A 27,218-nucleotide genomic window follows, 5' to 3' on the forward strand; every position below is an offset into this window, starting at 1 on the left:
CTCATGTCAATTAAATATCCAGGTGTAACACTGTAAAGTTATATGAAATAGGACAAGCAGGTAAGGCTTGCTCCAACGCCGGGAAAGCTTTAAACATCACAGGTAAGGCTTGTAGTAGGGCAGTCAAATGGTCAATTTTGGTTTACCGGGAGAATTTTACGACTGTGTGTTTCATCTGTAAAGGAGACCACGTACAGAACACTAATGCAACATATTCTTGTGTACTGCTCATGTGTCTGGTACCTCCACAAGGTTGGATTAAATGAAGACATCAAAACAATTCAGATGTGGGCAACTAGATTTGTTACCAGTAGGTATTACGGAAATGCTTAGGGAACACAGAATCGCTGCAGGGAAGGCAACATTCTTTTTGAGAAACACTATTGAAAAAATTTAAAGAACTGGCATTTGAAGCTGACTGCAGAACAATTCTACTGCAGCCAACGTAAATTTCACACAATGACCATGAAGATAGGATACGAGAAATTAGGGCTCCATGTGGAGGCATATAGACAGTCATTTTTCCCTTGCTCTATATGCGAGTGGAACAGGAAAGGAGATGACTAGTAGTGATATAAGGTACCATCTGTCACATATTAAACAGTGGTTTGCAGAGTACGTTTGTAGGTATAGATCTAGAAAAATAGTTTGTTAAGCAATGACAATGATCAGTCTGTAATCTACAAGAGGAAAAAAAGCCCATCACAAGAAATAACATTACAAGGCATTGTGGAATTAAAATGCACTAAGAAACTATTCAAAATTATTCTTTCCAACTAAATAGCAAAATTTTCAGATACCTTCGACTGAAATACAGTGTTCCAGAAAATTCAATACTGAAAAACAAACTATATACTCAAAAATGGTCATAAAAATCTCTATAAATCAACTGTGACCACTTTTTATAAAAACAAATAGCCTTGAATGGGATCACCAGTCACCATAGATGTGAGACACTGATAATACATCATTTCTCAGATGCAGCAAAATGGCACTGGTGCTGAATATTATGTCTCTGGTTGGCATGCGCTTGCATTTAATTCCAGTCATAGTCTATATCTTTTCAAAGTGGGTATCAAAATTCTCAGTGGTGCACAGCAGTCATCGAGTTTAAATTGGAAAAAAAAATACTGGTCATTAGTGTGAGTAGAACTCACACCCCGAGGGTTCTGTACAAACTCAATTACATATACAGATACAGATAGCTCACCTATAGGTTCTGGTGAGCGAGTTTGCGAACATCACATTATGTGACATAATTGGCCATATCTTTTGATTGAGCTAACTTAGAAGCTTAAATATTTTACAGTGCCAAGGGACTATTGACCTTATCCTTTGACATACATCTCAACTTGACATCATTCCTGAGAAAAAGGTGTTTTAACAGACAGATGCCAGACACACAACAAAATGGTCATATAAGGGTTGTGATTTTATCAGCTGAATTATAAAACCCAAAAAACATAAAAAAACAAGTGTTTGCTTAAACTATGGTACACTAGCCCATCAAGAACTGGAGCATTTGGTAATAAATTGTATAATTAGTCTGCTGTTAAGTGTATGTGTACTTACATTCCGAAGTTTCTGCGAAAGCTGTATAATATGAAACACATCAAGCTGTGTATCCACAGCATATAAACTCTCTAGTTGATCCATTTTTGATACATGTTTGCAAATGTCACCAGGTGGAAGCCAATAGCAGCTTGTTATATCTAAATGAATAATACCTCGATATCTTGGCTTCAGCACAAGGTGGAACATCTCTTTTGTACAGGAAAACTGTCCAAACAAGCTTACAAACCTGCGAAAATGAAATACATACAGTGAACATATAAATCCAATCTGAGGTAAGGAGCATAGTTGGAGATCTGGCTGCAAACAAATGCATAAGGAAAAGTGAGGTTAAAATTCTTAATAACTTAATAACAATATTAAGGAAATGATTGAGTGGTACTCACCACATAGTGGTGATGATGAGTCATAGACAGGCACAACAAAAAGACTGCTAAAACAAGTAAGCTTTTGGCCAAAAGTTCTTCTTCTTAGTTAGACAACATGTACACACACTTTCATGCAAACACAACTCATACATATGTGACCACAGTCTCTGACTATAGAGGCCAGACTGCGAGCAACAGAGCATCATGGGAAACACAATCTACGTGGTGAGGGTAAGGAGGAGGCTGGGGCAGAGAGAGGGAAGGATAGCAGGGTAAGGGTGGGCAATGGTAAAGTGCTGCTTGTGGGAGCACATAGGGATAAGGTAGTGAGAGGAGAGGATGGCAAGGTGCAGTTGCGAGATTAGACAGAGGGCGGGGTGGGGAGGATGGGAGAGGAGAAAAGTAAAAAGACTGTGGGTGCAATGGTGGAACAGAAGGGCGTAGTGCTGGAGTGGAATAGGGAAGAGAACAGGTGGGTGAAGGACAGTGACGAACAAAGGTTGAGGCCAGGAAAGTTATGGGAACATAGGACATACTACAGGGAGACTTAGCACTTGTGATGTAAGAGCACAGTTAATATGATGACAAATATTCTATCTGGCCTCCCTAAATCATGCTGAATAAATGCTGGAATTGATCTTCCAAAAAGATCAGAAATTATTTCTCCATCCAAGCCAAAGTTGAACTGATATTCCTGTCTTAGTACATGAAATGTTAATAAAAGTAAATAAACAAATGCAGGAAACAGAAGTGTGTCATATGACAGATGGCAATAAATCAGAGACACAGACATTCGGACAACAACATCTTAGTTCTATATGACACTGTCAAACATCTTCCATGCCAGTATGAGTATGAGGTGCAAGAGCATGTGCTTCAGGAGCAATCTTGACTCTTTGTGGACTGTTCATCAGAGTGAGTGTGTGTGTGTGTGTGTGTGTGTGTGTGTGTGTGTGTGTGTGTGTGTAAGAAAGAAAGAGAGACTCTTGTTTTCACAAAGAGAAATCTACAACTTTTTGAGTGGGGGAGGGGGCTGCTCCTTGTGTTAGTATGAGACTAGACAAAGAGATGTTACCTAACCACAGACTAAAACTACAATGCTGTGGAAAAAAATTAGTACACCTGAAACGATTACGTCGATCTTGATCCAATGATGACAACTTGGGGGATAGTAGATGTACTGGTAATGGTTTCATTGTAATCTGCCAACAGATAGTATAGCGGCACAGTTACCAGAGTGTCTTGTCAACCCTTTCCAGATGGCTTAGTGTGTTGCAGACATGTGAAGTAAGCAGGAAACTATGCCACAGAGATGCACTCGTGCTTCCTACAAGCAACCGAGTGAGTTTGAAATGTCCAGGGTGGCAGGGTGGTTCTTTCAGAGAAGTGTCACAGAAGATGGACGAGCTGTGTCAGTTGTGTAACGATGCTGGTGTCAGTAGTCGTGTGAACAGTTTCACAGCTGTAGACAAAGTTATGAACACATGAATTGTTGCAAACTGGTTATTAGCAGTGGGACTACAGCCATACACACATCTAGCTTGTCTTCCATCCACATCACAGCATCAACATGTGCAGCTTAACTAGTGCTGTCAGAGGATCACTTGGAACATGGAGCGGTCCACCATGCTCTTCAGAGATGAAAGTAGATTCTGCCTGCTCTCAAGTGATGGTCATTTGCGTACACACCGTAGACCTCGTGAGCACAGTCTCATTGAATGTATTTGTCCAAGACACACTGGCCCCAACCAGGCCTTATTGTCTAGGGTGCAATAAGCTACAACTCTTGTACACCTTTGGTGTTTCTGGAGAGGATGTTAACCAACACTAAGTACATGCAGAATATTTTTAGACCCACTCTTTTTCCATTCTCGTGACAGGAAGGTGATAAGTTGTCCCAACAGGACAATGCACACCCACAAACTGCCCATGAAACTCAATGTGCTCTGCAAGATGTGCAGCAACTTCTCTGGAGAGCACGATCTCCCGACTTGTCTCCAATCGAGCATGTGTGGGGTATGATGGTACAAGAAGTGACTTGTGCAACTCATCAACCAACAACTCCTACAGAACTCTGAACAGGTTGAGCAGGCATGGAACAACATATTCCATGATAGTATTTAGCATCTGTATGATTCACTGGATGCCAAAAACAGCCCCTGCATTGACACAAATGGAGGCTACACCACATACTAATATGAGTGTTTCACCACGGGTTGATACCTGGCACCTAACAACCACTTGTGTTATTGATCTGTAAATGTAATCATTTCATGTACTCCATATGTACTATTGCAGTAATAAATCTTGAGCAAATTGGAAACACCTAAAAGGGTGAAATATTTTCTTCCAGTTGTGTGTATGAAAAAACTCCTGAGATTAGATTAGATTATATGGGTATGAATTTTATAAACTCAATATGGAAGGGGCACTGTTACCCAAACCTAAAAAAATATTGTAAAACAAAAATTATTATAGTGCAGAAGTTTTCTTGAATCACAGCCATGTAAAATAGTATCTTTCTGAAGACGTAACACCATAAAGAAGCTGTAACTTACCAAACGAAAGCATTGGTATGTTGATAGAGACAATAAAAACAATAAAAAACACACAAATTTGTGTGTGTGTGTTTTTATTGTTTTTATTTATAAACAATAAAAAACACACAAACACACACACAAATTTCAAGCTTTCGCAACCAAAGGTTGCTTCATCACGAAAGGGGGACGGAGAGGGAAAGACGAAAGGGTGTGGGTTTTAACGGAGAGGGTAAGGAGTCATTCCAATCCCGGGAGCGGAAAGACTTACCTTAGGGGGAAAAAAAGACAGGTAAACACTCGCGCGCGCACACACACACACACACACACACATATCCATCCGCACATGTACACACACAGGCAGACATATGTAAATGCAAAGAGTTTGGGTAGAGATGTCAGTCGAGGCGGAAGTACAGAGGCAAACATGATGTTGAATGACAGGTGAGGTACAAGCGGCGGCAACTTGAAATTAGTGGGGGTTGAGGCCTGGTGGGTAACAGGAAGAGAGAATATATTGAAGGTCAAGTACCCATCTCCGGAGTTCTGATAGGTTGGTTACCCAAGCCTGCCAACCCAAAGTTTGGTACAAATTTATTGATGACATCTTCATGATCTGGACTCAAAGTGAAGAACAACTCCAGAATTTCCTCTCCAACCTCAACTCCTTTGGTTCCATCAGATTCACCTGGTCCTACTACAAATCCCATGCCACTTTCCTCGATGTTGACCTCCATCTGTCTAATGGCCAGCTTCACACATCCGTCCACATCAAACCCACCAACAAGCAACAGTACCTCCATTTTGACAGCTGCCAGCCGTTCCATATCAAACGGTCACTTCCCTGCAGCTTAGGTCTTCGTGGCAAATGAATCTGCTCCAGTCCTGAATCCCTGAACCATTACACCAATAACCTGAAAATAGCTTTCACATCCCGTAACTACCCTCCCAACCTGGTACAGAAGCAAATAGCTAGAGCCACTTCATCATCCCCTCAAACCCAGAACTTCCCACAGAAGAACCCCAAAAGTGCCCCACGTGTGACAGGATACTTTCCGGGACTGGATCAGACTCTGAATGTAGCTCTCCGGCAGGAATACGACTTCCTCAAATCCTGCCCTGAAATGAGATCCATCCTTCATGAAATCCTTCCCACTCCACCAATAATGTCTTTCCGCCGTCCACCAAACCTTCGTAACCTCTTAGTTCATCCCTATGAAATCCCCAAACCACCTTCCCTACCCTCTGGCTCCTACCCTTGTAACTGCCCCTGGTGTAAGACCTGTCCCATGCACCCTCCCACCACCAGCTACTCCAGTGCGGTAACCCGGACGGTGTACACGATCAAAGGCAGAGCCACGTGCAAAGCACCCACGTGATTTACACTGCGGAGAATTTTATGTGGGAATGGTCACAACAAACTGTCCATTCGCATGAATGGACACAGGCAGACAGTGTTTGTTGGTAATGAGGATCACCCTGTGGCTAAACATGCCTTGGTGCACGGCCAGCACATCTTGGCACAGTGTTACACCGTTTGGGTTATCTGAATACTTCCCACTGACACCAACCTATCAGAACTCCGGAGATGGGTACTTGCCCTTCAATATATTCTCTCTTCCTGTTACCCACCAGGCCTCAACCTCCACTAATTTCAAGTTGCCGCCGCTCGTACCTCACCTGTCATTCAACATCATGTTTGCCTCTTACTTCCACCTCGACTGACATCTCTGCCCAACCTCTTTGCATTTACATATGTCTGCCTGTGTGTGTATATGTGCGGATGGATGTGTGTGTGTGCGCGAGTGTATACCTGTCCTTTTTCCCCCTAAGGTAAGTCTTTCCGCTCCCGAGATTGGAATGACTCCTTACCGTCTCCCTTAAAACGGACATCCTTTCGTCTTTCCCTCTCCTTCCCCCTTTCCTGATGAAGCAACCTTGGGTTGGGAAAGCTTGAAATCTGTGTGTGTGTTTGTGTGTTTTTTATTGTTTATATTGTCTCTATCAACATACCAACGCTTTTGTTTGGTAAGTTACAGCTTATATATATATTTTATAACCTTGTAACATTGTAAATGGGTTTTGCTATTTGGGTAGCAAAATAACTTATGATGGTCGAAGTAGAGAGGATATAAAATGTAGACTGGCAATGGGAAGGAAAGCGTTTCTGGAGAGGAGAAATTTGCTAACATCGAGTATAGATTTAAGTGTCAGGAAGTCGTTTCTGAAAGTATTTGTATGAAGTGTAGCCATGTATGGAAGTGAAACATGGACAATAAATAGTTTGGACAAGAACAGAATAGAAGCTTTCGAAATGTGGTGCTACAGAAGAATGCTGAAGATTAGATGGGTAGATCACATAACTAATGAGGAGGTATTGAATAGAATTGGGGATAAGAAAAATTTGTGGCACAACTTGACTAGAAGAAGGGATCGGTTGGCAGGACATATTCTGAGGCATCAAGGGATCACCAATTTAATATTGGAGGGCAGCGTGGAGGGTAAAAATCGCTGAGGGAGACCAAGAGATGAATACACTAAACAGATTCAGAAGTATGTAGGTTGCAGTAGGTACTGGGAGATGAAGAAGGTTGCACAGGATAGAGTAGCATGGAGAGCTGCATCAAACCCGTCTGAGAACTGAAGACCACAACAACAACAACAACAACAACAACAACCACAACCACCTTGTATTAACTTTATTAGTCTATACGTAATGATAGAACTGACACGGCACCTATATCACAATCTTTGATTGTATGAGGCATGTCATGTAATAATAAAGATTTGATTTTGTTTGGTTCATACCCTCATATCAAAAACAAATTGTGGCTGAAAAATACTTTGAGTATGGCAATCTAGGTGAGTATTTTGCAGTCCTTCAAAAATCACACTTCATGGAAAGAACCTACTCACTGAAATAAAAGTTGGACAATGAGTTTTAAACCAAAAGGGTGTTTCAAAGCAATGATATTTCGTAGCAATGGATGCACTTTTTGCCCAAAATCACTGGGAGGGTGAGAAATTCTTTGTCCTCGTACCATGTCTTCAAAAGACAGGATTTTAAAACAAACAAACAAACAAACAAACAAACAAACACACACACACACACACACACACACACACACACACACACACACACGTGACAAAAGTCATGGCATACCTCCTAATATCATGTCGGACCTCCTTTTGCCCAGCACAGTGCAGCAACTCGACATGGCATGGATTCAAAAAGTCACTGAAAGACCCCTGAAGAAATATTGAGCCATGCTGCCTCTATAGCTGCCCATAATTGCGAAAGTGTTGCCGATACAGAATTTTGTGCACAAACTGAACTCTCGATTATGTCCCATAAATGTTTGACGGGATTCACGTCGGGTGATCTGGGTGGTCAAACCATTCACTTGAATTGTCTGGAATGTTTCTGAAACCAATTGCAAACAACTGTGGCCCAGTGACACGGCGCATTATCATCCACAAGAATTCCATCTTTGGTTGGGAACGTGAAGCCCTCAAATTGCTGTAAATGGTCTCCAAGTAGGCGAACATAGCCATCTCCAGTCAATGATCTGTTCAATTTCATGTAAACACAGCCTACACCAATACAGAGCCATCATTATCTTGCACGGTGCCTTGTTGACAACCTGGGTCCATTGCTTCACTGAGTCTGTGCCACACTCCAAACCCACCTCATACGGTCAAGCCCAAGAGAGGCATTGCAGGTGATGTCATCCTGTCAGTAACAGCACTCACGTCAGTCGTCTGCTGCAATAGTCCATTAACGCCAGATATCACCACACTGTCCTAATGGATACATTCGTCATTAAGTCCCACATTGATTTCTGCTGTTATTTCATCCAGTGTTGCTCGTCTTTTAACACTGACAACTCTACATAAACAGTACTGCACTTAGTCGATAAGTGAAGGCCACTGGCCTCTGTGTTGTCCAGGGTGAGAGGTAATGCCTGAAATTTGGTATTCTCGGCACTCTCTTGACATTGTGGATCTTGGAATACTGATTTTCCTAACTAGTTCCAATATGGAATGTTCTATGCATCTAGCTCCCTCTACCATTCAGCATTCTATGTCTGTTGATTCCAGTCACGCAGCCATAATCATGTCAGATACCATTTCACGTGAATCACCTGAGAACAAATGACAGCTCTATCATTGTACTGCCCTTTTATGCCTTGTGTATGTGCTACTACTGCCATCTGTTGTCCTATGCCTCAGTGTGTGTGTGTGTGTGTGTGTGTGTGTGTGTGTGTGTAAATCTTATTACTAGCATAACTTCCAGATTTGTAGAAAATTGCACTCATATATTTGGAGTGCACAACTATAATATTCATACTTTTGACATACAGGAAGGAAGGAAGAAAGAAAGAGAGGAAGGAAGGAGGATAATGGTTCAACATCCCGTTGATATCAAGGTCATTAGATACAAGCTTGGACTGTCTCAACGATGAGGGTGGAAATCAGCCATGCCCTTTCAAAGGAACTGTCCCAACACTTCCTTGCAGGGATTTAGGAAAATCATGGAAAACCTACATCTGGATGGCCGTAAGCAAATGACCCCCCTCCTGCATCCCCCCCCCCCCCCTCACCGGCCCATGATTAATGTTATTAATAAGGCTACTGTTCTTAGTTTAGTATTTACATACAAGACCTAAGTACAACAAGAATATTCTTTTAACACAAAACAGTAAAGCTTATATATCAGATTATTCTGGATATCATAAAAGTGTTAAACTTACCTATACAAACGTTTTTCAGATGAAATTGTTTTTAACCTCTGGCATGCTCCTGATAAACGTTCCTGGTCAACAATGGAAAGATGTGAGAAAATCATTAGCAGAATTTCATCTGGAAGCCTTAGGAGGCCCATCTTTAATTCTTCTTTCTTGTTTCATGAAATATTCTGTATAGATAGGAGACGAAATCAGTTATAAATGTAACAATTTAAAACTGAATTTCATACACATATACAATTTCTTTAAAAAAAAAAAAAAAAAAAAAAAAAAAAAAAGCATGATTATCACTCATTTTACAAAAGTATCTGGAAGTTTCTAGAGCTGGCGGCATAGCACATAGGGAGAGTAGTTCTTTCTCCTGTGGTTACAGTCATTACAAAGTACAAGAGAGGTAAGTAGGTAGTTTGCAGTGCTTCTTTTTGAAAACATATTTCGGTTAAGTTCAAATTCCACACACAGACTGTCAGACCAGTGTTATCTGCTGTGGGTTGATGCAAGGGCTCCTTGGCCTCTGATGTTTTCTTACAAAATAATTTAGTTTTGTCCTAGTTACATTTATGACTGTATTCCACTAAAACTACCAACAGTCCCTGTTAAAAATCCTATTAAGAGCAGCAAATTTGTGTGGTGAGAGTATGTGTCCCCATGGGAACAGCAGTTACAGTACTCACTAACAGTGTATCTCAGTTGGAGTGAAATGCAGAGATGGATCATAATGACAAAAATGAGGCATGAGTGACAGATAAGGTGGCAAATGTGCAAATAAAATGTTAAAGCTGAGTGAATTGATGGGATATCAATTGTTATGGGAGGGACATGTAGAATGGAGAGGGATTCAAATACCTACCAAGAAGAAGATAATGAAGAAGAAGAAGAAAAGTGAAGTGCGCAAAATAGATATGCTACTGATTTCTGCATATTAACAATACAAAGAAATACTAAATTTGTGAAAAAAAATCACAGCTTTTGTTACACAGGACTGGATTTCAAAGCTAGTAAAGAAACTCATAAAAATTGTTTTGCTATGGAAATTGGTTTTAAAGGGGGGGGGGGGGGGGGGGGCAGATAAACAAATTATTATGTGTGAATGAGATCTGAGAGACAGATTGCATGAGATTCTAATAAATAGAGAAATAAGTAAATAAAGTAACCAGTGGTTTATTCAGATGAAATGTAGTCATTCACATTGTGGTTGCAGGGGTCTTCAGTCCAGAGACTGATATGATGCAGCTCTCTATGCTGCTCTATCCTGTGCAAGCCTCTTCATCACCAAATAAGTATTGCAACTTACATCCTTCTAAATCTGCTTACTGTATTCATTTATTGGTCTCCCCCTAAAATTATTACCCCCCCCCCCCCCCCACTCCCCCACCCTCCTGCCTCAACACTAAATTGGCGATCCCTTGATGTCTCCAAAAGTGTCCTATCAACCAATCCCTCCTTCTACTTACATTGGGCCACATATCTTTTCTCCCCAATTCTGTTCAGTACCTCCACATCTATCCACACAATCTTAAGCATTCTTCTACAGCACCACATTTCAAGAGCTTCTATTCTCTTCTTGTCTAAATTGTTTGTCATCCTCGTTACCCTTTCATACATGGGTACACTCCATACAAATACTTTCAGAAAAGACTTTCTAATAATTAAAACTAAATTCCATGTTAACAAATTTCTTTCCTTCAGAGACACTTTTCTTGCCATTGCCAGTCAACATTTTATATCCTTTCTACTTCGGCCATCATCAGTTATTTTGTTGCCCAAATAACAAAACCTATTACTATTTTAAGTGTCTCATTTCCTAATCAAATTCCCTCAGCATCACCTAATTTACTTTGACTACATGCTATTACCCTTGTTTTGATTTTGTTGATGTTTATCTTATATCCTCCTTTCAACACAATGTCCATTCCATTCAACTGCTCTTTGCCTTCTCTGACAAAATTACAATGTCATTGGCAAACCTCGAAGTTTTTATTCCTTCTCCCTGAACTTTAATTCCTTCTCCAAATTTTTCTTTGGTTTCCTTTACTGCTTGCTCAATGTACAGACTGAATAACACTGGCGATAGGCTACAATCCTGTCTCACACTCCCATCTCAACCACAGCTTCCCTTCCATGATTTATTAAACTGATGGTTTGGTAATAGCACTTGCAGTCTTCTTGAAGTCTGAGGGTATTTCAAATGTTTCATACAGCTTGCACACCACATGGAACAGTTTTATCATGGTTGGTTCACACAGGGCTGTCAGTAGTTCTGATGAAATGTCACCTACTCCCAGAGCTTGTTTCAACATAGGTCTTTCAGTGCCCTGTCAAATTCTTCATGCAGTATCATATCTCCCATCTCATCTTCATCTAGATCCTCTTCCACTTCTATAATACTGTCTTCAAGTTCATCTCCCCTGTACACACCTACTATGTATTTCGTCCACCTTTCAGCTTTCCCTTCTTTGCTTAGGACTGGTTTTTCGTCTGAGCTCTTGATATTCATACATCTGCTTCTCTTTTTTCCAAAGGCCTCTTTAATTTTTCTGTAAGCAGTATCTACCCTTACCCTAGCGAAATATGCTTCTAAACCCTTACATGTGTCCTCTAGCCATTCCTGCTTAGCCATTTAGCACTTCCTGTAAATCTCAGTTTTTAAACACTTGTATTCCCTTTCACTCTCTTCATCTGCTGCATTTTTATATTTTCTTCTTTCAACAGATAAATTCAATATCTCATGTGTTATCCAAGGATTTCTACTAACCCTTGTCTTTTTACCTAGTTGATCCTCTGCTGCCTGCATTGTTTCATCTCTCAAAGCTATCAATTCTTCTTCTACTGCATTCCTTTCCCCTGTTTTTGTCAATCACACCAGAATGCTCTCTCTGAAACTCTCAACAATCTCTGGTTCTTTCAACTAATCCACGCCCCATCTCCCTAATTCACAACCTTTTTGTAATTTCTTTAGTTTTAATCTGCAGTTCATAAGCAATAAACTGTGGTCAGAGTCCACATCTGCCTCTGGAAATGTTATACAATTTAAAATCTAGCTCTGAAATCTCTGTCTTATCATTATATAATCAATCTGAAACCTTCCGGTGTCTCCTGGTCTCTTACACATATATAACCTTCTTTCATGATTCTTAAATCAAGATTAAATTACACTCTGGGCAAAATTGTACCTGACAGCTTCCTCTTTCATTCCTTTCCCCAATGCTTATCCACCTACATTTTATCCTTATCTTCTTATTCCTACTATCGAACTTCAGTCCCTCATTACTACAAAATTTTCATCTCCTTTAACTACCTGAATAATTTCTTTTATCTCATCATACATTTCTTCAATCTCTTCATCATCTATAGAACTAGTTGGCATATAAACTTGCAGTACTGCAGTGGTTGTTGGTTTTGTGTCTATTGTGGCTACAAATCACATTACGGCATAAATAAATATGGTACTAGTATACAAGCTGTTTTGTCAAACAAAAGTGTGATTCTGTGAATAATTGTTGTACAAGGCAATGCATTGTCATACAGACATGTAATGTGCGTCAGTGCTCCACATGACAGAAAACTGGAGAGTGTACCGTTGCTAACTCACTTCCCTCTTTCTTAGGCATACAAATGACAGGCTGCCATCCTGGACAAGTCTTCAATTTACTCTGTCATGCGGTAACTACATGTATCTGCACCCAAAGTGTGGCTGAAGACCAATCTGAACCTTCACATAATCAAATTTGCAGACCATGAACTATGAACTGCCCTGTGTCCAGCAAATGTGTCTTCTCTAATTTAATTTTTCTTAAGATTCAATGTAATAATGTGTCACAAATTTATTCAGCCGTGGAATGAACCACTACATAATTCACAGAATATTGTTTAAAACATTTTAAGTAAATGAAAAATACAATGTACAAATGCATGCAGATTTTTTCCATCAGTATGTAAAACAAAAAATACAGTGAACGACTCTAAATAAGAATAAAAAGTGTTCAACAAAGAAATCTTTCAGTTATATTTGTAAAACTGGGGTTTATCACTCAATTTTTTCAATTCTACTTTAAGCCTGAAGAATAGCACACACCTTCCTATATAACTCTTATGCATGGATTGCCTAAAAGCTAATCATTTTAATGTCATATGTTCACTACGTGAATGCTGTAGTTCCCTTTGAATGAGGCCATGTTATTACTATATTGAGTTTATATACTGTATAGTGTAACATACCACCTGGTGAAGTGACATATGCACAGCATCTTCTGAACCGACAAAAGTTGATTGCCACCATAAGAGTTTTATTTAAGTAATAAGTTAGTATAGGACGCTGTGCTGTTTGGGCAGTTTATCCTGTGTTATTGGGTCCTGCCTTGGAATATGGTGTGAGCCACGGAAGAATAAATGCTGTGACAATTGCAGTGACATTATGAGATCAGCAGAAGTCTCTCTCTCTCTCTCTCTCTCTCTCTCTCCCTCTCTCTCTCTCTCTCTTTTCTGTTAGCTGCCATTTGCCTCACAATCAATATCAGTTAATATCGAAGTAGTAACAGTACTGTATGAGGTGTTCGACTGTTGTAACAAATTGGTCAATATATATTGCTGTTAAAGAAGAAGGTGAGTACATCATTTCTTGAAATATTTGGCTTTGTGATAGAACTTTCCAGTCTCCAGCACAGAAGAATCTGCAGAAAGAGATGAATTCTACATCAGCCAGGACATATGTGGTTTTTCTTTCTGACTTTTCAGATTAAATACGAGAAGTCAGAATTAGTAATCAACAGTAACCAAAAATTTATGCACGAGTACAGCACATCGCATAACCCACAGCCCAAGACAAAACAACTATCTTAGTCCATAACAGAACTGAAGGACAAGGTCAGCATTCTGAGATGCTTGAACAATGGTAGACATGGCATTCAAAACTGAATCACGACTGTACATCGACATCCACACCTTGTAGGTCACTGTGAGGTGCATGGCAGAGGATACTTAGTATTGTACCACTTGTTAGGGTTTCTTTCTGTTCCAGTTTCATATTGAGCGTGGGAAGAATGACTTCTGACACACCCCTGTCCACATTTTAATTAGGCTAATCCTTGTGGCTCCCAAGGGCTTGATGAACAATGGGCTGAAGTATATTTATAGATTCTTCAATTAGTACTAGCAACATGTGCAGCTTAATCTCTGTAATCAAATTAAGGCACAGGCGAGCACATTCATTTGTATCAGTGATGAAGGAATGAAACTGCTGTGTCAACAATGCAGGAAAATATGGGCAGCAAACAGCACTGTGTGCCAGGTCACATGTATTCAAGCTCTTTCACTGACTGTTGTCTTGGCTTGGCACACTATCCGTTTATTGTTTGAATCACTCTCTGTAGCATTAGTAAATATTCATAGGAAAGTTGCTTTGCTCTGTAATAGTTGTTCAGTGGTGCATGATATGAAACTGTGTAACAAAAAAGTATTAATAAAAATCACAGTCTAGCTGTATCACAGTGCTTCCATTCTTAATCAGCCAATGAGTCTGCAAATTCAAGTGGCAGATACTACAGATCATGTTGTGATGCCTTTTGAATGTCTATGTATTTGGAAGGAGAAGGGAATGTTACATATTGTCTCTTGTACCTTTGTAAGCAGGCTTTCCTGGGTTAATTGGAGTTTATCTTCAATCACCTGGGAATTCAGTATTTTTCTTCCTCTCCCATGTCTCAAACAGCCTGTGACAATTTGTGCAATACTTGTATGAATGCATTCATTATCCTTTGTCAGTCATATCTGGTGGTGGTGGTGGTTAGCGTTTAACGTCCCGTCGACAACGAGGTCATTAGAGACGGAGCACAAGCTCAGGTTAGGGAAGGATTGGGAAGGAAATCGGCCGTGCCCTTTCAAAGGAACCATCCCGGCATTTGCCTGAAACGATTTAGGGAAATCACGGAAAACCTAAATCAGGATGGCTGGAGACGGGATTGAACCGTCGTCCTCCCGAATGCGAGTCCAGTGTGCTAACCACTGCGCCACCTCGCTCGGTGTCATATCTGGTATAGGTTCTGCACACTAGAGCAATATTCTGAGATGGGATGCACAAGTGTTTTTAAACAGTCTCTTTTTTGTTGACTGATTGCATATTGCCAGTATCCTGCCAATAATGCAAAGTCTGCCATCTGCTTTACCTACAACTGAGCCTATGTGGTCATCGTATTTCATATCCCCAGTAATTAAACAATGGCAAACCAAGGATGGAATGTAACAATACTACGAAAAGGATAGTTGCTACTCACCATATAGCGGAGATGCTGAGTCCCAGATAGGCACAACAAAAAGACTATCAGAAAGTGAATTTTTGGCCAACAAGGCATTCATTGGAAGCACACACACACACACACACACACACACACACACACACACACACACTCACTCTCTCTCTCTCTCTCTCTCTCTCTCTCTCTCTCTCTCTCTCTCTCTGAGTCCAACCTCAGCAGATAGAGACTGTGGTCGTGTGTGTGTGTGTGTGTGTGTGTGTGTGTGTGTGTGTGTTTTTTGTCTATTTCCGACGAAGGCCTTGTTGGCTGAAAGCTCACTTCTGACAGTCTTTTTGCTATGCCATCTGTAACTCAGCATCTCCGCTATATGGTGGGTAGCAACTATCCTTTCATAATAATGTTATATGCCCATAAATTGTTACACACAGGTATTTGAAGGACCTGACTGGTTCCATTTGTGACTCACTGATGCTGTAGTCACAACACTATTTGTCCATATTTTGCTGAGTGCACAACTTCAAATTTCTGTACATTTAAAGCAAGTTGCAAATCTTTGCACGACTTTGAAATCTTATTAGGATGTGACCAAATAATTGTGCAGCTTTTTTCACACAGTATTTAATTATGGACAACAGCATTACCTGCAAAAAGCCTGAGTTACAATTAATACCATATTATAGGACACTAATATGAAACATGAACAGTGACGATACCGAAACACTTCCCTGTAGCACATCTAAAGTTAATTTTATAACTGTAACTGGCTCTCCGCCAAGAAACCCTCAATCGAGCCACAAATTTTGCTTGGTAACCATCCAGTTATTGGTGGTATGGTATTGAGACAATTTTTTTAAGTCAAGTAATACAGCATCTGTGACATTTAAAACTCGCTGCATTGATATCAATTTGATTGTCTTCCCACGGTTCCATCACAGAACGACGCCGGCTATGGAGGAGGCCAAGTAAATCCACAACGCATGTGCTGGCGTGGCCTTAAATACCAGAGCTCAGTGCATTTTTGTCGGTACCACCTGAAGATGGCCAGAAGACTCTGCGCCGAAATACTGTGGCAGGAAGTTACAAACATCCGACAGTTCTCCCGAAATTTTGTGGAACAATACAGCATCTACCTGACTGTTTTGATCCTTGAGAAAAGTGCAAGTTTGGTTTCTCAAGAAGAATATTTTCAAAATCCATGCTGGCTGGCACGGATGAGGTCATTCTGTTTAAGGTGCCTTATTACGTTTAATTTCAGAGTATGTTCTACAATTTCACATGAACATCAATGAGATTGGACAGTAGTTTTGTGGATCACTACTGCTACCTTTTTATAGACGGGTGTGACAGGGCTTTCTTCCAACCAATGGGTGTAATTTTTTGTTCCAGAGATTTGAGAACTAATTCAGTTGTAAATTCTGTACAGAATCTGACATCCAATCCATTGAGCCCTGGAGCCTTGCTTAATTTTTGGGGTTTCAGCTGTTTCTCAATGCCACTGGCACTAATAACTGTAGTACCACTAATAACTACAGCACTTATCTCTCCAGAGGTGTTAGAATTAAATTATGGCATTACTTCTGTTTCTTCCTTCGTAAAGAACATTTGAAAAATGAGTTTGGCATTTTTTATTTCACTTTGCGGCCCTCATTTCAGATTTTCTAATGTCTATGAGTGTGTAGACACTAACTTTGGTTCCAACTGCCCTTTCCTGAGCTAAGAATAAGAGACAATAATTCAAAAATTGGCAAAGTAAACAAGCTGGCGGCAGTTCACTGTCGGTGATACTGGAGATTATCCTTGTAATGACTAGTACAACATTTAGTTTCTACACAAGATCCTCAATGTGACACTTCAAAGTACACTTTTCAGGAACCTTCAGCTATTTGGATTTAAAATTTTCAACTGCACCGATTATTTGACCACCCTTGAATAACAACATTTCATTTGTACATACCTTTCATGTCAGAAACTTTACATGTGATGTTTTGTTGCTGTTATGTGACAATCTGTAAAGAAAAGCAGTGTAAACTATGTTCTTCTCTAATTTCATAATGCTTCAAATTACATAAAAACATAGAAACGTACACGCAAGCAAATACTTTCGTTAATTTAAAGAAGATAGCTACTTTTCTTAATTTAATATTCAGTACTGCAAGTGCCTCACATAAACAAAAAAAGTAATAACAATGATGATGAGGATGATGATACATTTTCAGTTGAAACTAATTTGCTGAATCCAAACTGTAACTCTAACAAAAGACTTTGTGTCTTTGGATACGTTAATACTATCTTATACTGGCACTTTAAACCTTTGAAAACAATAATAGCAGCAAGATTGATTACAGCTATCTACATTGGCTCTTTCTCCCTTTTTACACATGATTTTATTGATGATTTTTTTTAATCTCTGTGGAAACCAACTGTGTCTGAAAGATACATTGCATAGGTGAGTGAGTACAACACAATGCGCGGTCTTTACAAGCCTACTTGATATTTCACCATATTCACATGAATTTTTACTTTTAAATGATTTATTAACTTGCTTGTTTCCTGTGACTATGTGTGACATAAATATTGTAGCTTTAAATCACATGAATGATATACTGCCTGTTTCAACTCACTATCATGTCACCATCTGTTACTGCATGTTATATAGTAACTAGTCAACTTAACATCATTGTGTTTCTCTAAGGCACTGTGCCTGGTCAGTTGCTTATGCAGCAAATTGGTTTCCAGTATATAAAACTCCTGCTTCACTGTTGCCTACACTGCCACTGCAACAACATTCTGGTCTGGAGATGGTATATCTGAAACTGGTTACTAATTAGTAAATATATGACTGTGACTGTGTCAAGATTAGTGCTAAACAGAAGAGAGAAATTATGTTGCACACTTGGCTTCCATCCTATGGTGTTACCTAGAAACATAACAAGAAGAAGTGGATAAAAACAGCTACTAAGCAGCCCAAGAGGAGGAGCAGTGGCTTTATTCAAAACAGCTATTTGTTCTAAAAATGTAAGCGCAGACAAATGAAAATGAGACAGGTGGACAAAAAAGCCTTTTTGTTGCACCTATCTGTGACTCAGCATCTCTATGTGGTGGGTAGCAACCCATCCATCCTTTTCATAATATTTTTGCAAATAATTAACAGCTATTTTTGTTTATTCCGTGTATGTTTTATGACATTTATTGACCATTAGAGAAGAACAGCTATATCAACAGACATTGCAATTCTATGGAAATATTGTAAGAAATAGTTACAAAAGCAATATTTACTCTTGAACTGATCTAATGAAGCGATGCTGGTTATGTGGTTCATAATGTCGACTATGTTGTGGTGATGATAAAGTGAATGTTGTTGCTACTTCAACTATGTGACAGGTAATTATTAGTCGAGGACAATATTACTGCACCCAAGACTGAGGGTGCTTCACTTTGCTTATCACGAAGCAGCGCGTATTCGTGGACGATAGTACATGCACACTGACCCGAAAACATAGACAATGCAACGTGTTTTCTTTAATCACCACTGTATTTGTTTCCTGTAATGCCACCATCTGTTTCTGACAATGGCCAGGTACAATAATATTGTGGGACTCTGTATTACGGACTGTTGGAAAGAATGTTCCTGATGTCATTTAGGATGGATCTGTGATAAAATATGTCTAATTTTGTGAAGCTAATTAATGAAATAATCTGTGACAAGAGAAAATGTAAATGTTGGGAAAAGATAATTTCACAAATGAGAATGACACAATGTCTTAATCAAACTGTAAACTGTGTACTGAGTAGAGATAAGTGGGATAAAGTTAAAGTAATTCAATGATGATTAACTCAAATTTTGACTGGAATGAGAGGTTGTAATTACTATTCACAAACTGTCACACCAAAAAGGAAGTAGAAACCTATGTTGATAGACAGATACTGGAATGTACAATGACGTGATATAAGAAAAGTGGGTTACTATTACTGATTATGGGAAATCAAACAATGGAAAATACAGGATGGAATGTAACAATACCAGAGAAGGAGAGTTGCTACTCACCATACAGCGGAGATGCTGAGTCGTGATAGGCCTATTGCGACTCAACATCTCCGCTATATGGTGAGTAGCAGTTTTCCTTCTCTGGTATTGTTGACTATGGGAAATGTTATTTAAAAGTAATATATGACAGAAATGATAATTCAAAGGATCTAATTAGCACATTTTTACTCTATTAAGACAGCATACTTCCTAATTAGCTATTATTCTGTTACTGTGTGTAATAGCACCTAGTTAGTATCAGTGGTTTTTGAATTTTGTAATAATAGTGAATCGCTTGCAGATCTTGAATTTTATTTTTGGTTTTCCATGCCTATCTGTCAGATGCAGACTAGCTTTTCTTTGAAAAAACAAAAAAGTCAACATCTCAGTCAGCTTACAAATTAAATAGTATTTTGGACATGACTCTTCAACATACTTAGCACATTTCACTTTCTGAGAATTGTCAGTTCCATTATGTTGGTGTCAGAACATTTCAGTGCTGTATTCCTCTAAACAGTACTTTGGAATATTTGAATTGTTGTAAGTTATTTATACCACAGCAGCAATGCCCACCAAGTCAGTCCCTGTTAAGTCTGGCATTGGCATGCATTCAGTCAGCTGTCTGATTTAATTAGTGCCAGAAATGTGTAACGCTTTTTTTCTGATGAAATTCAAAGCAATAAATGAAGGGTTACTTAAAATGGTAGTTAGGTTGATTAGCATATTCACAAAATATCCTGGGAAATCATCAAATTATACTTCACACAGATGAGCATATTTTCAAAATTCCTTTTAGTTGTGCATTTGCCATTCAAAGATTTATTTCTTAGTGATCGACACTGGCAGTTGTTCCAACAGAACCATCGGTAGTTTTTCGAAGTTCATTATTTGTAATGATTTTTAAGTACATTATTTTTTCAATTTTTCAATGGTATATGTTACAACCTGTATGTAGGGCAGGTAAAATAACAGAACTTCAAAATTACCGATATTAATGACCCAGGAGAAAATATTAATAGTAACACAGCATTTTGCAGATAATCCGTCATCCATAATGAAATATTGTCTAAAAAATTCTGCACAATTATCTGGTCAAATCTTGATAAGATTTTGAAGTTGGTTGGTTGGTTTAAAAATGGGGTGGGGGGAAGAGACAAAACTGCGAGGTCATCAGTCCCTTGTTCCCAAGTAAAATAATTATACAAGGGAAAGAAAAAAGAAAAGGAGACATACAGCACAATAACAGGAGAAAGGAAGAACCAGAAGAACAACAGAAGGACAACCAACACTACTATGGACAAAACAGGAAAAGAAAAGCACAGAGAAAAGCAAGAGACAGGTAGAAGGGGTAAAAACAAGAGAGCAGATGACTGTGGCTGGCCGACCATGGGAATAAAAAGGAAAAGCCAGCCACTCTGGGACACATTAAAACATCCATCCTAAAAGCATTAGAGCAGAGAACACAAAGGGACAAAGGAAATACACTAAAACTTATACAGAATGATAAAACACACCGTCACATATAAAACGTAAAACTAAATTAGCAAATGATGCGTTATCAGCTAAAATTAATGGCAACGAGTCCAGTAACTGAAGAGTCCATCGCACGGTAGCCAAAGAAGAACAGCACCAAGATGTGGGCCACTGTCAGCCGGGTGCCACACCAACACTGAGCTGGGTCATCGCAGCGCAGGTGGTAGCCGTGTGTCACCCAAGCGTGGCCAATGCGGAGCTGGCAGAGAACCACAGAGTCCCTGCAAGAGGCCCGCATAGAGGACTGCCACACATTCGTAGTCTCCTTGATGGCACGCAGTTTATTGTGTGTGCTGAGGTTATGCCATTTTGTCTCCCAAAGCCGCAAAACGTTGCGGCGTAGTACTTAACGCAGGTCAGTTGCAGAGAAGCCGATCTCCATAAGTGGTTTCTGCGTAGCCTGTTCGGCCAGCCTGTCGGCAAGTTCGTTGCCTGGGATTCCGACGTGACCTGGGGTCCAGACAAACACCACTGAATGACTGGACCATTCCAGGGCATAGAAGGACTCCTGGGTGGTCACTACAAAAGGATTACGAGGGTAGCGCTAGTCAATAGCTTGTAGGCAGCTCAAGGAGTCAATACACAGAAGAAATTACTCCCCAGGGCATGAACAGATGTGCTTAAGAGCACGAGATATGGCCACCAGCTCGGCAGTGAAAACACTGCAGCCAGCAGCAAGGAATGCTTTTCAATATGTCCTCCATTGACATATGCAAAGCCGACGTGCGCATCAGCCATTGAGCCATCAGTGCAAACCACTTCGTGGCCTCAGTACATGTCAAGAATCGAGAGGAAGTGGCTGTGGAGAGCCGCGGTGTTAACTGAGTGCTTAGGGCAATGTGAAAGGTCCAGGCGAAGCCGCAGCCTAGGTGTACACCATGGAGGTGTACGTGAATGGACCTCAAGTATAGCGGGTAAAGACAAGGACTCCAGTTCGGAAAGAAGGGATCAGACGAACTGCAATTGGAAGCCCAGGCCTGGGCTGCCGATGCGAGAGATGAACCGCTGTGGGTGGGAAAAGGAGATGGTGATTCGGATGCGCAGGGGAACTATGAACGTGTGCAACGTAACTAGCCAGCAGTTGTGCATGCCTAACCGGCAATGGAGGGATTCCATCCTCCACAAGGACGCTGGTCACCGGACTCCTCCTAAAAGCTCCTGTCACTACGCAAACTGCACAGTGATGCACTGGGTCGAGTAAACGCAACACTGAGGGTGCCGCCGAACCATAAACCACACTCCCATAGTCAAGGCGGGATTGAACAACGGCTCTGTAGAGCTGTAGCAGCGTAGAGCGATCTGCACCCCTGTTGGTGTTGCTCAGGCAGCGGAGGGCATTGAGGTGCTGCCAGCACTTCCACTCAAGCTGACGAAGGTGAGGAAGCCAAGTCAATCGAGCGTTGAAAACCAGTCCTAAGAATCGACATGTCTTCAAGACAGTGAGTGGATCATCATTAAGGTAAAGTTCTGGTTCTGGATGAACGGTACGACGCCGACAGAAGTGCATAACACACGACTCTGTGGCCGAAAACTGGAAACTGTGGGCTAGAGCCCATGACTGCACCTTGTGGATGGCTCCCTGTAGGCGCTGCTCAGCAACATCAGTACTGGAGGAGCAGTACAAAATGCAGGAATCATCTGCACACAGAGAATGTAAGATGGACGGCCCTACAGCTGCTGCAAGACTGTTAATAGCCACTAAAAATAGAGATACACTCGATATAGAGCCCTGTGGGACCCCATTCTCCAGGATATGGGGGGAACTATGGGAGGCATCAACTTGGACATGGGAAGTATGAAGTGACAGGAAATTTTGGATAAAAACTGGGAGCTGGCCTCGGAGACCCCACTCGTATAATGTGGCAAGGATATGATGTCAACAGGTGGCGTCATACACTTTTCATAAATCAAAAAAGATGGCAACTAGGTGTTAGCATCTGGAAAAGGCTGTTCAGATGGCAGGCTCGAGGGACAAAAGATTATCAATGGTAGAGCGACCCTGGCGGGAGCTGCCCTGACATGGAGCCAGTAGGCCACGTGACTCCAGGACCCAACCCAACCGCCGACACACAACACATTCCAGCAGCTTACAAAGAATGTTGGTAAGGCTGATGGGCTGATAGCTATCCACATCAAGTGGGTTTCTATCGGGTTTGAGCACCGGAATGATGGTGCTCGCCCGCCATTGCAATGGAAAGACGCCATCACACCAGTTCCAGTTGAAGATGACAAGGAGATGTCACTCGTAGACAGATGAGAGATGTTTAATCATCTGGCTGTGGATCCAATCTGGTGCAGGAGCTGTCTCGGAGCAATGTGCATGGGCACTGAGGAGCTCCCACTCTGTAGATGGGGCGTTGTAGGATTCACTGTGGTGTGTAGTGAACGAGAGGACTTCCTCTTCCAGCCGCCGTTTGAGAGACGGAAAGGCTGGAGGGGGTAATTCTCTGACGCAGAGGCTCAAGCACAGGGCTCAGCAAAGTAGTCGGCAATCGCGTTTGTGTCGGCAGATAACATGCCATTTATGTTAACACTGGGACCACCTGTTGGGTTCTGCTACCCGAAAACGCGTTTGACCTTTGCCCAGACTTGGGAAGGTGATGTATGGCACCCAATGGTCAAGACATATCTCTCCCAACACTCCTGCTTATGTCATTTGATAAGTTGGCAAACGCACGGAGCCGTTTAAAGGCTATGAGGTGCTCCAGGGAAGGGTGCCACTTATACCGCTGTAGAGATTGCCGACGCTCCTTAATTGCTTCAGTGACTTCCAGCGATCACCAAGGGACTACCTTTCGCTGGGGACACCCTAAAGAGCGAGGGATCATGTTTTCTGCCACAGAAAAGATTGTTGTAGTCACCTGCTCAACCATCACATCAATGTTACCGTGTGTGGGACATTCAATGGTGACAGCAGAGGTGAAAGTTTCCCAGTCCACATTGTTTAAAGCCCATCTGGGTAGGCGTCCATGGGCCTGACACCGGGGCAATGACAGCAAGATGGGGAAATGGCCACTGCCACACAGGATGTCATGTGCTCTCCAGTGGATAGATGGGAGAAGTCCTGGGCTGCAAATTGATAAATCAATGGCCGAGGAACTACCATGAGCCACACTGAAATGTGTGGTGGCCCCAGTATTTAAGAGGCAGAGGTCAAACTGAGACAATAAAGTTTCTGCGCTGTTGAGATACCTCTCTGCAGCTTTTTGTCTGTAGTAATATTTTCCGTGTTTCTTGAAATAGCTCATATAGAAAAAGTATATTACATATGTATGTAATTGTATCTCGCTTACACAGTGTGGACGGATGTTTCTTACACCAGGCCACCAGAGGAACCTAAAGGATTTATTGGTGGTCAACTAATACTCCATTGAATTTCGTAGTTGAACCAACTGATGCGTGCAGTTGTACATGTGTGTTTGTTCTACTACTAATAGCGAGTAATATAAGTTTCGACATCCCTCAGCCAGTAAGCACGGCGCCACCTCACAAGGGGTTATGGGTGTTAAAATCTACCAAAAGTAGGAAAGGTTTAGGGAGTTGATCAATCAGTGCAGTTGTTACATTCGGGGATACTGCATCACCTGGAGGAAGATGTACATTGCAGACAGTTATTTTCTGCATTGTCCTTACTCTGACAGCCACAGCTTCAAGAGGGGTTTGAAGGGGCACAGTTTCACTACAGACTGAGTTTAGGTCATGAACACAAACGCCACGTGACACTCGGTTATAGTCGCTATGGTTCCTGTAACGCTTATAGCCGCAGAGGGCAGGGGCCCGCATTACTGGGAACCAGGTTTCCTGGAGGGCAATGCAGAAAGCAGGTGTAAAGGTTAACAGTTGCCATAGTTCAGCCAGGAAGCAGAAAAAACCGCCGCAGTTCCACTGGAAGATGACATCGTGAGACTGGGAAGGCATGGAACATGAGGCAGTTTATGCATCAGGGTCACCTGCTGGCACCAACTTTTTGCCTGAGCAGTCTATATCCATTGTGTCCGAGGGTCCGGCGAGATCTTGGTCACCAGCGGGCGCCAGAATCTCCACATCACCCACAGAACTTGTAGGTAGTGGTGGTGTTGGTGCCACTCCAATTCGCTTGGTCTTGGGGACCTTCTTTTTGGATTTCTCTCACTGCTCCTTGGGTTTCATTGGCTGGGAGGACTTCACTGATTCACTTATTTACAATGATGACATTACACCATTAATTTGTACATAAGTCAGTTTGTACTAATACTTATATTACTTGCTATTAGTAGTAAAACAAACACACATGTACAACTGCACGCATCAGTTGGTTCAACTACGAAATTCAATGGGTATTAGTTGACCACCACTCTGGTGGCCTGGTGTAAGAAACATCCATCAACACTGTGTAAGCGAGATACAATTACATACATATGTAATATACTTTTTCTGTACGAGCTATTTCAAGAAATACAGAAAATATTACTACAGACAAAAAACTGCAGAGAGGTATCTCAACAGCACAGAAAGAAATTTACCGTTAACACATCATGTAAATTAAGTAAAAAGGCAATTAATTAAAAGGCAAGAACTGCACAAATATTGTTAGTAAATAAACTGAAATGTAAAATTGCTTTTACACTCTAGCAGTTTCGTTTGCCTGACACTCACTCTCACTCTCTCTCTCTCTCTCTCTCTCTCTGCGTTTATATCGTCATTATAACTACTGCTTCATTGACGCTCACAATCCGATGTACTGTTCTTCAGCTATATCGTACTCTACTACCATTCACAAATGTGGACTCCTCACTGCAGCACCTATTTTCAAAGAGGCTTTTGATCGCAATCACAAAAATTAACGACATGTGTAAATTTGTTATCTATACTGCAAACTGTCTTCTTCGGTACTTCTGTCTTCCGCTTTCGGTAATTATCGAAACGTATTAACTAAAGTAACAATCATTCCACAAAACAAGAGCGGGCAAATATACCAAGTAGGGTAGGGTTTAAGGGCGCTCAACTGCTGAGGTCATTAGCGCAGAAATATACCAAGTACAAACCTGTAGAGTAATAAGCATAAAAAGAATTTAAAAATTCTCAAGGCGAATTCTGGATCACGAATATAACTCTTTATCTATATGTTTGTCGTTACGTCCGCAACACGCATGTATTCAGAGACAAACACGTAATTTTCTGTATGTTTACATATGAAATGTGTCGTCTGCACCTAATCAACAAAGCAGCAACATTGCATCGTTGGCTAGCAACACAATATATATCTTTGGCACAGTCGAATCCAACAGGTGGCATAGTTATCTCTATCATCTTTAATCATTTATTTTATATGTCAATTGGCAGGAAAGTTATCATTAAACCACACAAATTAAAAATACAACGAATTTTTACAAGTATGTCGTTAAATATTAATTTCACGAAATTTCTAATATATCGCAATTATTTTGTGACTTCATGCAGGAACAACCAATGGCAATTTGTCAAGAATTTGAGCCACGTTATGTATTCGGCTATTAAAGTTACCAAGTTTTGTAAGTATTCGTAACTAAATTCTATCCGTAACTGGAACGACAGAACATGATTTTCAGGAAACGAGAAAAGTATGTCAGCCGATCAACGTAGAAGTTATTTATGCAACGATAACAATAAGAGGGAATCAGCGTCACCAGATTGAGCATATAGCCTACGTTGTTGTTTACTCCGTGAAAGAAAACAGGGACTTGTTTATTCTTTGGATATTTGTTTGTTTTTTTTCTAAAAAAAAAGAACTTCGCTCCTTGTATGAAACTGATCAGCGTTTTGTGAATAAAGTTATAGATTTCCTGAAGCAGCTATACACGGATACTAAGGAATGTTATAAAGTGGTGATCCCACAAACAAGCGGAAGTATGAACGTGAAAATACAGAGGCGATCGATATTGTCGGGTACGAGGACAACGCGAACGTATACGCAAGAGTTAGGCATTCAAGAGGAGCTACAAAGACAAATCAGGGAGTTGCAATAGGCGATAGAAGAGTAAAGTAGTCCAGCGATGAGTCCACAGACGGCAGTTAGCGGCAGATGTGCAGCGACGAGCAAGCCGCAGATGAAAGTACTAAGGCCACAATTCCTGCAGGAAAAACAGGAACTTTGGTTCGTGATGCTTGAACTGGCATTCGAGTAAAATGAAAGTACTGGAGAACACACCAGTTTAGCGGTGGTTGTA

General features: G+C 40.9%; 1 protein-coding gene across 2 annotated transcripts in view; it reads right to left on the bottom strand.

The window, feature by feature from the left end:
• The window catches only part of LOC124622146, a 184,474-nt gene extending 158,229 nt beyond the window's left edge, over nt 1-26,245 (bottom strand). Inside the window, exons 1-3 of one of the 2 annotated variants that reach the window (XM_047147779.1) lie at nt 26,058-26,245; nt 9,232-9,395; nt 1,573-1,801 (exon numbers count right to left, since the gene is read on the bottom strand). In XM_047147779.1, coding sequence (XP_047003735.1) covers nt 1,573-1,801; nt 9,232-9,362 — 360 coding nt within the window. In that variant the 5' untranslated portion in view covers nt 9,363-9,395; nt 26,058-26,245. Of the gene's footprint in view, nt 1-1,572; nt 1,802-9,231; nt 9,396-26,057 lie in introns of those variants that run through there. The other variant, XM_047147780.1, reaches the window with a different exon arrangement.
• Nucleotides 26,246-27,218: the final 973 nt, after the last annotated feature.

Source organism: Schistocerca americana, chromosome 7 (genome assembly GCF_021461395.2).
Source record: "Schistocerca americana isolate TAMUIC-IGC-003095 chromosome 7, iqSchAmer2.1, whole genome shotgun sequence".
NCBI lineage: Eukaryota > Metazoa > Arthropoda > Insecta > Orthoptera > Acrididae > Schistocerca > Schistocerca americana.